The sequence below is a fragment of the Scedosporium apiospermum genome, assembly GCF_000732125.1.
Source record: "Scedosporium apiospermum strain IHEM 14462 chromosome Unknown SEQ_SAPIO_0011, whole genome shotgun sequence".
In the NCBI taxonomy this organism is placed as follows: domain Eukaryota; kingdom Fungi; phylum Ascomycota; class Sordariomycetes; order Microascales; family Microascaceae; genus Scedosporium; species Scedosporium apiospermum.
The window spans coordinates 954,055-968,166 of NW_015971712.1; the positions used below are offsets into that span (position 1 = coordinate 954,055).

The following is a 14,112-nucleotide window of genomic DNA, read 5'->3' on the forward strand; positions in this document are numbered from 1 at the left end:
GCCTCCGAGACTTCTTCGATCCTCTCATTCCGCCCAGAGAGAGAGACCCGACATTCTCTGCAATTATCCTCTATTGTATCCCCATTCGAGCTTCGCTTCCCGATCGCCACACCACAGCAGTACCATCGCCAGTATTATCCACAATGACCGTCACATCTCGTAAACGGAAAATCCAACATACATACGCCGATGACGACGCCGCCCGCTCAATATTCCAGAAACATTTCGAGTCCCATTTCGCACCCTTACCAGAACCCGTGCGCGTCACGCCGAACACCGCTGCCGAAGCCCACAAGAGCGGCGAAACCAGTGACGACGACGAAGAATGGAGTGGTATATCCGACGAAGAGGAAGAGGCCGTAGAAGTCGTTGACTACGCCTCCAAACCTGACTTTACTTCCCAGACAATGCGGAAACGTGAACACAGGGCCTTCATGGTATGAAATTTACGCCCTGCACCCCCGGGTCCAACCAGCCTGGCCATATGCTAACTGCAACTCCTTTTCACTCTAGTCTTCTCGTCCCCCAACTCACCTCGACTCTCAAACATCTAAATCGGCCACTTCCTCAAGAGCGGAATCATCGACGCCCACCTTACCAGAAGACTCCCGCACCCTTCTCGCCCAAGACCTCGCCCTCCACCGCCTCATCACCGAATCCCACCTCCTCGACCCCTCCTCAAAACTACACTCCAAACCCTTCTCCGAGGGCCGCATCCGCATGCATACCACCGACCTACGCCTCACTTCTCTCGCTCCCACGGGTACGGCGAGCATCCTTTCCCAAGCCAAGATGCCAATGGCCATGAGGAAAGGCATCAACGCCGCAAAGAAGGGCCGCGAAGACAAGAGAAGGAAAGAAGCCTGGGAGAACGGCATTGTACTAGAGAGGAAAGGAGGACAGGGTGACAAATTGGGTAGGAAACGGAAGAGGCCGGACGCAAGGGTCGACTTGCCTAGTGTCGGAAAGATGCGAGGCTCCGAACTGAGGTTGAGTGAGCGGGATTTGAGAAGCATGGGAGGAAGAGACCATCCTCCCGCGCGTAGGCGACGTTGAGGCTGTCTGTATAATAGGTGTGCAGAGATCTAGCGAGCGGGCCATGTCTCGACATGGGAGCGTCACATGAAGCAGGCAAATGCCGGCGTATAAAGACGCACAATCCGCGGCATACATACTGTAAATGACGCCAATGTCTTGACGAAGGTGCAACGCTGAAGTCGATGTCCAAGCCAACCGAGCTCGTCTCACCAAGCCTAATAGGCAACGAAAAATCATGAAACAATATATATAATATATGTACAGTGGATATGGGTTGGCAATATGCCATTTGTCATGAATGGTGGGATTGTCCTCCTGAATTTCCCCTTCAACGTAGCACCGTTTCCATTTTTCGAACCCAAAGACCCCTCCCCTTCTATGAGCCAAAGCTTACAATATTCCACCTTCAACGTTGGCTCGACATACGAAGAAAAAAAATGGCAGGTATAAAAGCAAAAAAAGGTAGGATAAAAAAAGAAGAGAAAAGAGAAAAAATAAAGGAGGAAAAAAAACAAAGGATGGTTCCAGCAAAAATGGGTAGAAAACAAACAGGAAGAAAGAGCCGTAGAAGCCCCAAGAAAACGGAAACGCCAAGCTCGTGCCCAATGAGATAGATGCCTTCCCCCAACTCATTGAAAAAGAAGAAAAGAAGAAAAGGGGAATCAGAGAGAAACTGAATAGAAGCCACAACTGCACCTCACATCATACCGCCAGCATTGATGGACTGGGGCGTGCTCATCGTCATCGGCATACTGAGCGTTTGAAGGCTGTTGTATGCAGAAGTTGGGGGCATACTAGCCGCAGGCGCAACTCCGTTCGAGCCAGACGTCGCTCCGTTCGCGACAGCATTAAGTGACGCGGGCACATACGCATTTTCCGACGTGGGAGAAGCCTCCTCGACAGAGCCCAATTGGTCTTCGCCCGAGTACTCTTCTTCTTCCTCGCCAGAAAGGTTATACGCAGATCCCTCGGCGGTACCCTCTGGTCGATCATGGGTCCTCTTGTGCCTAATAGGCCAAAATCATGTCAGTCCACGTTCATCTTCCCAAGATAAACCAGTCCTTCATAGTCATCCCCCGCGCAGCAACACAACCGTGCGAGTATAAAAGGTGCTGTGGACGGCAGTGGGCGACACGGTAGGTTGGGTTCCACTTCGTATAACTGCGCACCAGGGTTTGCCGTAATCGCAGTGACATCACCCAAACGGAGACAAATGAAAGTGACAAAAGAAACGAGACAAGAGAAAGAAGGGAGGCATACTGTGCTAGGTTGTCTGATCTGGAGAACGCCTTGCTACAATGTGGGCAGATGTAGGGTCTTTCTTGTGTATGTGTTCTCACATGTCTGGAATTTATGGTCAGATTTCACGGCAGGTGGCAGAGAGGAAAGTTGACACAAATGAAAATCAAGTTCGAATTCTTACCGCTTAAGATGTTCGAGCCGCTTGAAAAGGCGTCCGCACGTGGGAATTGGGCAGGAATGCGACTTCTGGGGATAAGGGCCCAGTTCCATCACCGTGGCGGACCGGGCGCGACGAACAACACCGCTGGGGGCGGCATGGGCATGCATTGCCTTCACACTGACGTCACCTGGAAGCTCCTCGCCCGCCAGTTGGCTAAAGTCTTGCTGAAGAGACATGGGGTTGAGAGCCGGGCTTCCCTCAACGGTGGAAAGAGGCGTTCCGTGACGCGAGAGCTCGAGATTGTGCTGCTGGCTGCTGATTGACATGGTGCTGTAGGTCAAGCCGGGGGGAGAGTTATCCGCGGACTCCTCGCCCTCGGGAACCGGACCGACAGACGCTGAGACTGACCTTCGAAGATCGGAGGGTCGGTGGTTAGGCGGCGCAACAGCCGTCGGCATGCCCGTGGCGGCAGCCATAGCTGACATGGAAGGGGGGATTGAAGAGCGCCTTCTCCTCTGCTTGTATGTTGGCGAGCCTTCGATGACAGAATAGACGTTGTTGGTTCCGTATGCACGGGGGAACTGGCTGCCAGCCAGATTCGAGGGCGGAAGTTGAATCATGCCGCCAAGGCCATTTACACCTGCCAGGTGATCCGGGATGGCGGTATAGAGCCCGGTTTCTTCGTTGGCAATATAGGCGGGCTCAGCACTGATAGCCAGCGCTTGTTGAGGTGGGGTCATGGGCTCGAAAGAAATACCCCGGTTGCTGTAATCCTCATAATGGGAGGATACAAAGGATGGCGCGGGCGAGTATTCCAGGCCGTATGCGGGCATAGAAGCATGTCGCTGGTGGGCTTGCGCAACGGGGACGCCATTCTGATTGTACTGCACCCGGTTCATATCAGGCTCCCTTTTGATCACCTGCTGATTCATCACTGGACCCATGGCCATCGTTCCGTAAGCTGCCATGGCGTCCATCCCATCCACTAAAGGGGCAACGGGCTGGGGTATCATCTGGGGAGGGGGCATCGAGTCCATGGCCCTCATTACCGGGGAGGTTGCCTGCGCTTGGGAAAAATTTACCTGCTGCGCGTTGAAGGAAGAAGAATTGGCTTGTTGGGCTTTGGTCAGCTGCTCGTAGAGCGACTGAGACGAATCGTACTGGAACGACAGCGCCGGCTCGCTAACAGCAACCGTGGTGGCTTCTTGTCCCATCTTCTCACGCTTCAAGTCACGCTCCAAAGCGTCAAGGAAGAGGCGATCATGAGGGACGCTGTACCAATAAAAGACCTTCTGCTTCTTCTGCGTTCGGATGCAGTTGTTCTTGTAAAGGAAGTCGAGAAAAGGGCTCTTCGGTTCCTCGAGGGAGGCATCGGTGCCCGACTTTAGGTTTCTGAGATCGGAAAAGATACCCTCTTCGAACTTCTTGGGGTTCTTTACCGGTCGTCCGAAAGCTTGGAACCTGAAGGACAGGCATCGCACAATATCGGTGCCGGAGATGTGGAAAAGATTGTTCCAGAGAACACAAGAGACGTACTCGCCGGTGGGGAGCAAGAAGCGGCGGATATATTGATCGGGTTGCCAATCTACAGGCGCCGAGAGAAGGAAATATTTCACTTTTGGGAGAGTTAGGTGATAATCGTCTTTGGGGTTCGGTTTGGTTTGTTCAGGGAGAAGCAACTTACGATTGTCCACTTGTTGAAGAGCGACTTGGGCATCATGAGGGAGCGCTTGTTGAGCCTCGGTGCTCAGCATGAAAGTTTCGGGCTTCTGAGGAGCAGCCATTGCTGCATTCTGCGAGTACATGAGGGGCTCAAGAGGATGGAGATGGTACAGCTCGCAACAGCTCTCTCATGCGCACTATGCCGTGGGGCAACCGGAGGCTTTGAGGGAGAAGAAGGGAGGACGTAAGGGCCGTCCGATATGAGGAAACGACCGAAAATCGACGTAGGAAAGGAGACGTGTTAATGAAAATGGTTACCGTAGCGGTGTGGAAGGAGTGCAGGCGCTGCCTGGGCCTGATGAATGACAATGATGTCGCCGAATAAAACTCTCAGAGATTCGTGACAGGGACGAGGACGAGGAAAAAAGGGAAAAAAAAAAAAAAAAAAAAGGCAATAAAATATAAACTCGAGGCCAGCCCGGGCGACAACAATAAAATGTTCAAGAGCGATGCTAGCCTGCGTCAAGCAAATGGGCAAGCTTCGACCCGTCGCGAGAGGATGATGGACGTTGGGATTTGGCGGGATCGCTGTCGATGCGGCCCACAAGACACGAAACAATCGATCGAATGAATTAAAAAATGTTTATAGAAACGAAAGTGTAATAGACAAAACCTGATGGCAACAGTCCTGTGTACAGTTGATCAATTACACAGCCAGGTTCGTTGCAATAACTACTCAGTAGTGATGAGCAAGCATGCGACGAACAATGTCTGAGATACTGATGAGACGGAGAGCGAGAGAACCGATGTGCCCCGGGGCAGGAAAGCGATGGGAAGAAACGATCAGGCTCTGGCTGACGAGGCGCGGCACCAAGGGCCAGGGGGGAGAGCAAAAAGGAAATGGGGGGCAAAAAGGGGGGAGTCGAAGGAGACCTGGGGAAGGGGAGATTTGAGACAAGAAAGAGAGATTTCAGAAGAGTTTGAGAATGGCGGACGACCTGGGGTTTAATGATTTTCAACAGACGGACATGGGGGAGGGGAGAGCGACATCGAAGGGAAGAGAGGCCGAGCTGCGTCCCTGGTGTGAAAGGATGGAGGATAAAAGGCCAAGGGGGGAATTCGAGAGGTGGGAAGGGAAAGAGTGGAATCGTGGGAATCGCGCTGTGGGGCGCTGTGGGGCGTGGGTTTGTGTGTTGGGAGGGGTGTGTATAGCAATTCGGGGTGTACGAAGAACGGAGCGAAAGGGAAAGCGCCGCCAGGAGAGGTACCCTTCGGTCGCGACCAAAGGCACCTGCCAGTTGAATCGGTCTGGTGAGGAGTGGGAGTGGAGTGCAGTGACTTCGGCCAATTTGTAGGTGGGCGAAAAAGAAAGAAGGAAAAGAAAAGAAAAGAAAATAAAGGGAAAAAAAATCGGAGTACTTCGTACACCCAGGCCCACAACGCAGTGCACATGAATGGTCCTAGTCTCCCGGCATTTGGCAAGTTGAGAGGATAAGCAGACTTACTTCGTTGAGCCACTTCACCAGAGTTAAGGTCTCGTCCGAAGTGCGCAAGGCTGTCTACAGAGTGAGAGTGTGGTTGTTGTGAGATGGTCTCAATTTTCAATTATTTTTTCCAGTCAGGCAGATCTGTGGAATGGACGGATGACACAAGGGTTCGACACCTATTACCACCCAGTATATGGGAAGTTGACGGATTATTGATACTTTCTCTTCTCAATCATCAACCCAAGAAGAGCAGGAAGACATAAAGTCTCACTCTTCGAGATCGAGATCCAGACCACGCCGTTCGGGTGAGCGACGTGGGTGAGCCGTAGGCGACCCGAACGCGGACTCTGCTGGCTACGAAGTCGATTTGTTTCTTCGCTGTCTTCGCGCACTGTGTGGACAGTACGAAGTACGCCTGATTCGTTCTCCAAGTTAGGTTCTATTTCGGAAACAGAGAGCCAACCGACACCGTTCCGTTAACCAAGACCAAATGCCACGCTTAAATCCACGCTTGCACAAATCACATTCCATTTTCGACATGGCGTCTAGTGTTATGGGGCCATTCTCCGTACAGTGTGCATTGTACACAAGGACAGCCAGGACAGTGCATTCCCTACCCAGAAAGAGCGACTGGTTGAGAGAATGCATGAACTTGGGTCTAACCGCCCAAGAAGGTATAGGATTCGGGAAAGAGGTTAGAAATAGCACATTGGCTTAGAATGGTCGCTAGATTCTAACTTTAGCAGCAGGCGATTCGCGATCATCAACGCCATGCCTCACGATTTGATGAATCGTCATCGGAAGCGCTACAGAAGAATTCAGCAAATTGATCAAATCTTGCTTCCAAGTACGAAGGGGTGTACAGTAGCAGACTTGTCAATACTGTGCAGGGAAAGGGCATGGCCTGGAACCCTGTCCAAATCAACTCTCGCAGGTCAGTGAGCCTGTGCGACAACAGTAACTTGGGCGATCTTTCCAATTTGACTAAGTAGTGTAGGGGACGGACTTGCTATTAATACTTCATCTATCAATGTACAAGTATTCCTGTTCCTCCGTCTTGATGGCAGAATTACTTCTCGCGAAGTACAGGCAGATCTTCCAATGCTTCGATCAATCTCTCTCAATGTACTTCGTACCAAGTTTGAAGTACGAAGTACTTGTGTGTTGACAGCTAGAATTCCCTTCCCTGAAGGGAGAGACAGGCAGTAACCGAGTGTAACTGTCGCATTTCGATGGTTTAATTACTAGTATTTTCGGTCATTCTTGCTTTTTGCCTTCTCATGAAGTTGAAAATCCCCGTCTGTCAAGGGATGGATTTCAGCACCCCAGACCATGTGAAGCACCATACAGTCGTCATCCACCCATTCTACGAAGCACATCGTACACTGTTTCTCCATTGACCGTATCCATTCATGCGGTTTGGCGAGACCTGCAAGGCACACATCACGGACACCACCGCTTCGTACTCCCAGATGCACCTGACCAGAGCCCAAACACCTTCACGGCCGGCCAGAGGGGGTACAACTTACAAGCATATACACCAAAAAAAAAAAAAAAAAAAAAAAAAAAAAAAAAGGAGTACGAAGTCGTCCGTGTCACGCATGATCGAAATTACTTTTTGGGGCGGACTCGATGTACGAGCAGGGAGGTCTTGGCAGCCATGATCAATGACACCTGGATGTCAGAGTGTTGCAACCCTCCTCGTACAAAGTATATCTAAGTTCTCAACCTGATAAAGTCAGAGCGGATAACCCTAGTTGTACTTTTCGATACTTCATTGTACCTGGAACCGGTCTGCTGTTTTTTTCATTTTCTTTTTTTTTCCCATCTCGCGAAAGTATCGATACTACCCTCTTTGCCATTTCATTCTATCGCCGTCTCCTAACCATAGCCAGATGCTACTCTTGTCATGGACTCCTACTTCGTACTATTCTTCAGCAAATATCCTTTCCACCCAAGTCTGCGTGGTTAACTCGCATCCCCGAAGCCTGTTTGGCTGTGCCCCCTGACTGATGTTGTTAAGATCGATGGATGGATGGATGGGTGGATAGATCGTAATGAGTTATACCACAGTGATCCAACGGAAACTACTTCGTACAAAGCAATAGTAATAACATTAGGTTGACACCACCTCCCTTCTCTTGGGTCTGCTTGCATCTCTCTTCTCCATCTCCCTCGTATATCTTCGCTCCAGAGTACGAAGCACGAATTAAGCACGGATTGCTGGTCATAACCCCGCGCCGTGACAGCCACCAATCCCTGAAATTTTGAAACGCCCCTGGTGCAATGCTTCAGAATGGCGCTAAGGCACCAAACCAGTCGCATGAAGTCGGTGGGTGTGCGTAGGAGTACAAACTCCACGACCACCCACAAAATGTTTCTGATCTCATTTTCTGGTTGGACTGAGGTACTTCGTCCTTCGTACTCGCAGTCTCACACACACCTCCCTCCCAAATGTAGTTTACTTGCGTACCGTGCCCCTCCGCCAACCACGACATCAGACAGCAAAGAACAACGAAGAGTGCCAAGCTTTTATTCCCGAGCTTCTCTGCCAATAATTCAATCGACAACAACAGGAGTAACCCTTAACAGCCCTCTCTTGCGGTTTCTTCTTGGACTATTAAGAGGGAGGTATGGCGTGAACGAAGTTGAGTCGAGGCTCCTTCTCAATAACAGTAGAAGGTCAGAAGGGGAATCCCGGCTCGAAGGTTGGCGATTTTCACCAACGAGTACGAAGTACACTGATCTTTTATCGCTTATCCATGAACCACGGTACCATCTTCCTACCGACACTTCGGGGACAAAGCACACACGCAGAGAGCACCAATGTCGCCTAGCAGCACTTTGGTGCTTCCTCTAGGGCCTGGTCCATTCACAGTCCAGGTTATACTCCGCATGAATAATATTATCAGCGTCGGATTTCGCAGGGAGACTATAATAGTTGTGGGGGGAAGTTCTAGCGTCATTGCTATTTATTCTCCAGCCACTCCGATCTCCGTTTCTTCTGTTTCCTTTCATCGTTGTGCGAAACGCCACGAACCTTCTTGTTCGTCGTGCCATGTCCTTTCCTTTTCGGTTGTAAAGTACCTCGGCATCGCAAGAAGTAACTCGGATTCAGACTGATAACCACGATGGCTTGGAATGGTGAAGACTCGGATAGGTCCGTGGACAGGTGGGCGAAGCAGGAACCACCGATCTTTCACCGTCTGACAGACGGTTAGCGGGGAGCTTAAGGCCACACTTCTCCCGTAGGCGCCGATGACCTTGGAAGGACGAAAGACGGGACGGGGCACTTGGGGAAAATGCATTATCCCGGCAGCCCACCTCATCCCGCCTCTTGTTGCCCAGGACGAAAATGCCTTCACTAAACCGAACCAACGGGAACTGACCCCGACGTCTATCTAAAAGGCGGTGGCCGTTTGATCCCCCTTGGGCGATTCTGAAACTTGGTCCATTGTCCCCTGTCGTCCCTTTGCTGGGAAAATGGTTCGTACTACCGACTGCTATTCATAAGCATGCTCACTTTCCTATGCAAGGAGTCGTGATCAACCAGAATTAAACCAATTCCTACCTGCATCTTGAACTTGGAGCTGGTGGGTTCTCACTGGACTCACACACGCCTCGGACTTCGTAGAAATTGTGCGATCATTATTGCAGTCTGCAGTAGCGTCGACCAGCCTTCTTCCTTTGTATGTCTATCTGCTCTTGGACCTCATGGTAGTATCGCTAGCACTGCCACTCTGTCTACCCTGCCTGTTCTCGTGGGTTTATGGCCCTTCGACAAGAGCATCTACTTCGTGTTTATAAAGCCGCCAGCCCATTGAGACTTCCAGTGAAAGTGAAAGATTAGGATGATGACGTTGATTTTACTCATGATGCCAACCAGGAACGGCTACCACCAAAGGCATTTATGGTATTACAAACTCAGACTGTAATATTTCCTTCGGAGATCCAGAGCACACCCATCAGTGGCATTCAAGCTTGCTTGCATGTTCTTCGTCCATGCGCGAGTATCTCCATTCCCAGTCTGGTCTTTCTCTGCAGGCAGGGGACAGGGTCTGGGACTACGAAAATCGCCATGTTGGGTTTCAGATTTAGGATCTTCCAAAATTAGGCAGAGTTTCATCTCAATCTACTGGGCCAATCAGCAGCCTGAGGAGCTCTACCTGTAAGCGATATGCACAAACCTACCATGGCCCCTTGATTGGCACCCTGCCGAAAATCCTTTTCCGTCTCTGTTCGTATGGTGGACCTATGAACCTGACCAGTGCCAAAGCCGGTCGTGCGGACCCTTCTTTGCTCAAAAGGACGATGCGATGGTGATGGCGATAGACAAGAAAGGTAATGGGATCCGTGATAGCTTTACACCCCCTCCGAAGATCTACCTCAAAGGTGGCTGGCCTGGCCTGCCGACGAACATATCCTTTAACCGCCAGCCGCAGGCCACAGGCTTGCTCAGGATCGGACAATCCCTCGCCTTCCACCTTTCAGAGAGGACAAAGTTGAGAGCGAGACCGGGAGGAGTCCCACAGACTACGAGACAGAAGGCTATTCTGACTCAGGACAGACTTCAAGGAATTGCGCCTTTTTACCCAAACATGCCAGTGAAACTTTGAATAGGCCCAAGGATTAAGTTTACCCATCACGAGTTCTCGCCACTGCCAAAGTGTAGACCGCAACTCTCCCGCCAATCCTTATCGGGATGGGAGAGAGTGCGACATGAAACATGCGCCTCTCCCGGTGGAAAAGTGGCGGGAGGGAATAATAGCTGAGAGAGCTAGCCCGAGGAGTCGGACGGAGGCTGGAGGCTAGAGAACATCCATCACCCGGGTTGAAAATCCATACTTCGTTCCCACGGCTCAACTGCGCATTTCGGTAAGTCACCGTAGCATGGGCTAGTCCGACCTTTGCCCGATTCGATGACGGAAATCTTCGCAGATGGCAACGAAGCGGTGCCTCTCCCGCAAACACGAAACTTGACATCCAAGATGGGGACGGACACTTGAAACAAGCATGGTCATTGCGCAGGTCGCATATCCTTCCAGAATAGCTCGCTTTGCAGGGTGCAGTCATTGTGCCGGACACGCAGGGCACAGTAACCCGTCTTTGCGGAGTCTTAATGACCCCGATATCGTTCTTTCCCAGGTCTCTCCCAGCAACACTTCATAGACCACGATGTTAGAAGACGGTTAGAAATTAATTGACCTACGCTTCCAGTCTAGCGTCCGGCCATGATAAGTTGACCAGTTCGAACAGAACGGCGCGGCTCGGCTGATAAAGTGACTGAACAACCACAGCCCGTGCGAGAAGCCAAGGCAGTTAGGCGCTGGGTCTATTATTACTCCATCTGCCGGATAAGGACCACTTGTCAGCGTAGTCTTACCTATAATGAGTGCGTCGTAAGAGAAGTACGCAGGCTCCCTGGGGCGTCTCTAGCGAGGCTGGTGGCTGGGAAGCCGGTTATGACCACCGCTGCAGTTCCCGGAGGGGAAGGCGACCTGAGAGACGAGTTGAGGATGGACGACGCCGCATGTCCAGGCATGTTATCTCAGTTATCGCAGACCAAGCTATGAGACTTACAAGTAGGCAAGTGCTAGCAAGTGCTGAATGTTAACCATGGAGAGCTGGGTATGGTCACGACATCCGTGACTCGTAACACACTCGTTGATTTCCCTCGTCTTTCGCAAAACTCGATCGTCAGCCTTATATGCGTCTCTTCTTTGGGTGAACATGATATACATCACAATGATTTCCCCTTGCACTCTCATCCAGAAGATTCGCCTGAAGAGGGAAACCTTTTGGAGGTTCATTGATAATGTGACACCTCCAATGGCAGACTTACATTGTGGGCGTGGGGGTCGCGTACCTACCCTAACCTAGCTCCCATAGTGCCAACTCCTAACTGTCACATCGGGGCTTATACACGTCGTGGGCCGACATTAGGTCGCATTACTCTCTGACGGCTCACATATACGGCTGAGATGGTCGACGACAGACCCAGAGATTGCCGAGACCCGAGAGGAGAAATAGGGAAGACTTCGATAAGGCTTGATGTGCTTCGGAGGTATTGGCTTCTATGGGATTTGTCTGCTCTCAAAAAGGCCCTGCCTCCAATCCTTGGAAAACCGAGCCTTAGGGCTGGGAGAGACAGGACCCTTTCCTCTCAAAGCCGGGAATCTGGTCACTGGCAAGGAGAAGAGATCCCCCATCTTGCTTTCGACGTGATATCCTTCTGCCGAGCTGTGACGGTTAGAACGAGGACGTCCCACTTGGTAACCTCTGCCCTCCTGTCAAAGTGATCCAAATGTCTCTTGACATCTCGCCCTTTCCCAAAATATAAGGTTGCGTTTTCTGCTTAGCACCTCGTCTAAACGAGTGATGTTGGCATTTTGGGTAGTGTTCGTCAGAACATGGAGAAAGCCAAACCTGGGATTGAATGGTCTTCACACACCGTCTATATCCCTCTTTTCGGCCTTACTTCCGCCGAGGGCAGGACCAAGAAGGGAGACGAGAGTCCCACGAGAGAGTGGGTAGGGAGCTGTAACCTCTAGACCTATCTGCCCCGTAGCAGTGCGATGAGATCCATCGGAAGGATACCTCTAGCTGAACCAGAAATATTGGGCAGCCCATACTTGGTGTAGCCTTCACAGGTGATCAGTATGGCAGGAATTTCATTGGTGTTAGCAGGCGTCGAGTTAAATAGACAACCATGGCATGCCTCGCCAGAATAGATGTTTGCGAAACCACGAGCCATGAATGGACTCTGTTACTTGTATGTTAGCCGCCGCAATCGCTAAAGGGAGGGCATGGTCTCGCAGCACAGGTCTTTCCATGAGCCTATTTAAGAAGACAACGAAATAGCCGCTCAGATGGGGCAAGACGAGGACATGCGCTCAAACCGTCTATTATCCCGAGCGATGATAGTAGAATTGTCATAACTCTGCATTCGTGCGAAGATGTTGAATTGTAGGACGTTGGTGTGCGGGATCTACCTGCGATTAGCAGGCCGATCCTTCTATTCAACCATTAATGTCGTCTTGCACATCCTCGTCCACATCAATTGAGCATCTGTCACAATCCATCCGGATCATGACGGAATTGGCAAGCACAATTGGCAGCAGAGTACATACATGATGTACCATGCAGCTGGGACTGACATGTGAAGATGATCGGACAGGGGTCGCACATCCACATCTTGCACTAACACAAATCGATTGATCCCACCACGACTGCAACCGCATCAATGGGCAGCTATCACGGCGACGGAATCACGGCGACGGTTTCAATTGTTGTTGCCACTCGTCGAGAAAAGGAAGAAAAAAAAAACGCCAGCACAAGCCAGCCGTCTTTTCATGCAGACGCCGAAAGAATCGAGGCAAAACATTAACCTCGGGTTCAAATGCGGTTGGGGAGGTCAATATCGAAGCGAGAGAAAAAAAGTAAAAAGTCCTACTGGAGCACCTGCAGCGAGGCACGCTCTACCGAGTCCACGATGTGGCTATCGTACCTGACTTGGCGTCATGGACAAAATTTGATTGTAATCTAGGATACGAAGCAGGTGAATTTCGCCACTCACACCCGGTGCCATCGCCCGAGGAGAACGGCATCAGCTCCGAGTCTTGATCGTGAGCCGACGGGACACAACGTTGCCTTCGCGGGAAGTAGAGGCGAGGAAATCGAGCCGAAAAATATCAATTGATTGCGACATTCGAGATTAAAAGAGCGGCATGTCGACGTACAAAGTAAGACGGGGGGTTTCATTTTTGGTTTGCTTTTTTTTTGTGTTTGCATCGGTGGCCTGTCAGGTCAGTCGTTGTAGGTTCAGCGTTAGGCGGGGGTGGCTCGATTCAAAGCATAGACACAGGTAGATGGGGGCAGACTTTCACATGTCAAAAATTGACAGAGCGAACGCGAGGAGAAACAGCTAATCTCGAGAGAACCGCGTATGGATTTACCCCCGCCCCCACCACTGGCAAGAGATATCATTCGCTGCAGACCCATTGGATTTGGATAGGAACCACCCTGTTGACGTTTAGTCCTGCCACACTTGCACATGTTACGATACGTCACAGCGAATGAGAATGCAGGAAGGAGGCATCGAAGCATGTGCTTTGCTTTATCAACAAGCATCGAGTTTGGCTGTACCACTACCTGGGTCCCGGCACCCTCATCCGGTGTATTAGTTGGGTTTTACACGTGTTGCTCATCAAGTACGAAGTAGTGGTACAGCCCGATAAGAATGTCGACACAATCATCCATGCATGAGGCTCTACGAAGGAGGTACCATGGACCAGACCATGGACCAGATGTCTTTGAATAGCAGTTGCTCCCGCTCCCAGTTCGAACATTTTCACCTTGAAAGTTGATACATAAGCTCATTCGCTCCGCCGGGGTAGTTCACTCTCTGCTCTCCTCTCTTTCTTTTTCATCTGGCATCGAGCTCTTGCACACATCAATACACATTGTGTGATAAACAACGCCCATCATCCACATATTAATCGCGTAGCAGCTAGCTACATCGTT

The 14,112-nt window shown here is 50.9% G+C and overlaps 2 protein-coding genes across 2 annotated transcripts; one reads left to right on the top strand and one right to left on the bottom strand.

The window, feature by feature from the left end:
- Positions 1 to 143: 143 nt before the first annotated feature.
- Positions 144 to 1,056, top strand: SAPIO_CDS0245 (Uncharacterized protein; the record flags this gene model as incomplete). The annotated part of the gene is made up of 2 exons (XM_016783071.1): positions 144 to 437; positions 514 to 1,056. The coding sequence occupies 2 exons, from the start codon at positions 144 to 146 to the stop codon at positions 1,054 to 1,056; spliced, it is 837 nt and encodes a 278-aa protein (XP_016646704.1).
- A 679-nt stretch (positions 1,057 to 1,735) lies between these two features.
- On the bottom strand, positions 1,736 to 4,224 carry SAPIO_CDS0246 (Transcription factor steA; the record flags this gene model as incomplete). Its single annotated transcript, XM_016783072.1, has 3 exons — positions 1,736 to 2,045; positions 2,462 to 4,055; positions 4,125 to 4,224. The coding sequence occupies 3 exons, from the start codon at positions 4,222 to 4,224 to the stop codon at positions 1,736 to 1,738; spliced, it is 2,004 nt and encodes a 667-aa protein (XP_016646705.1).
- Positions 4,225 to 14,112: the final 9,888 nt, after the last annotated feature.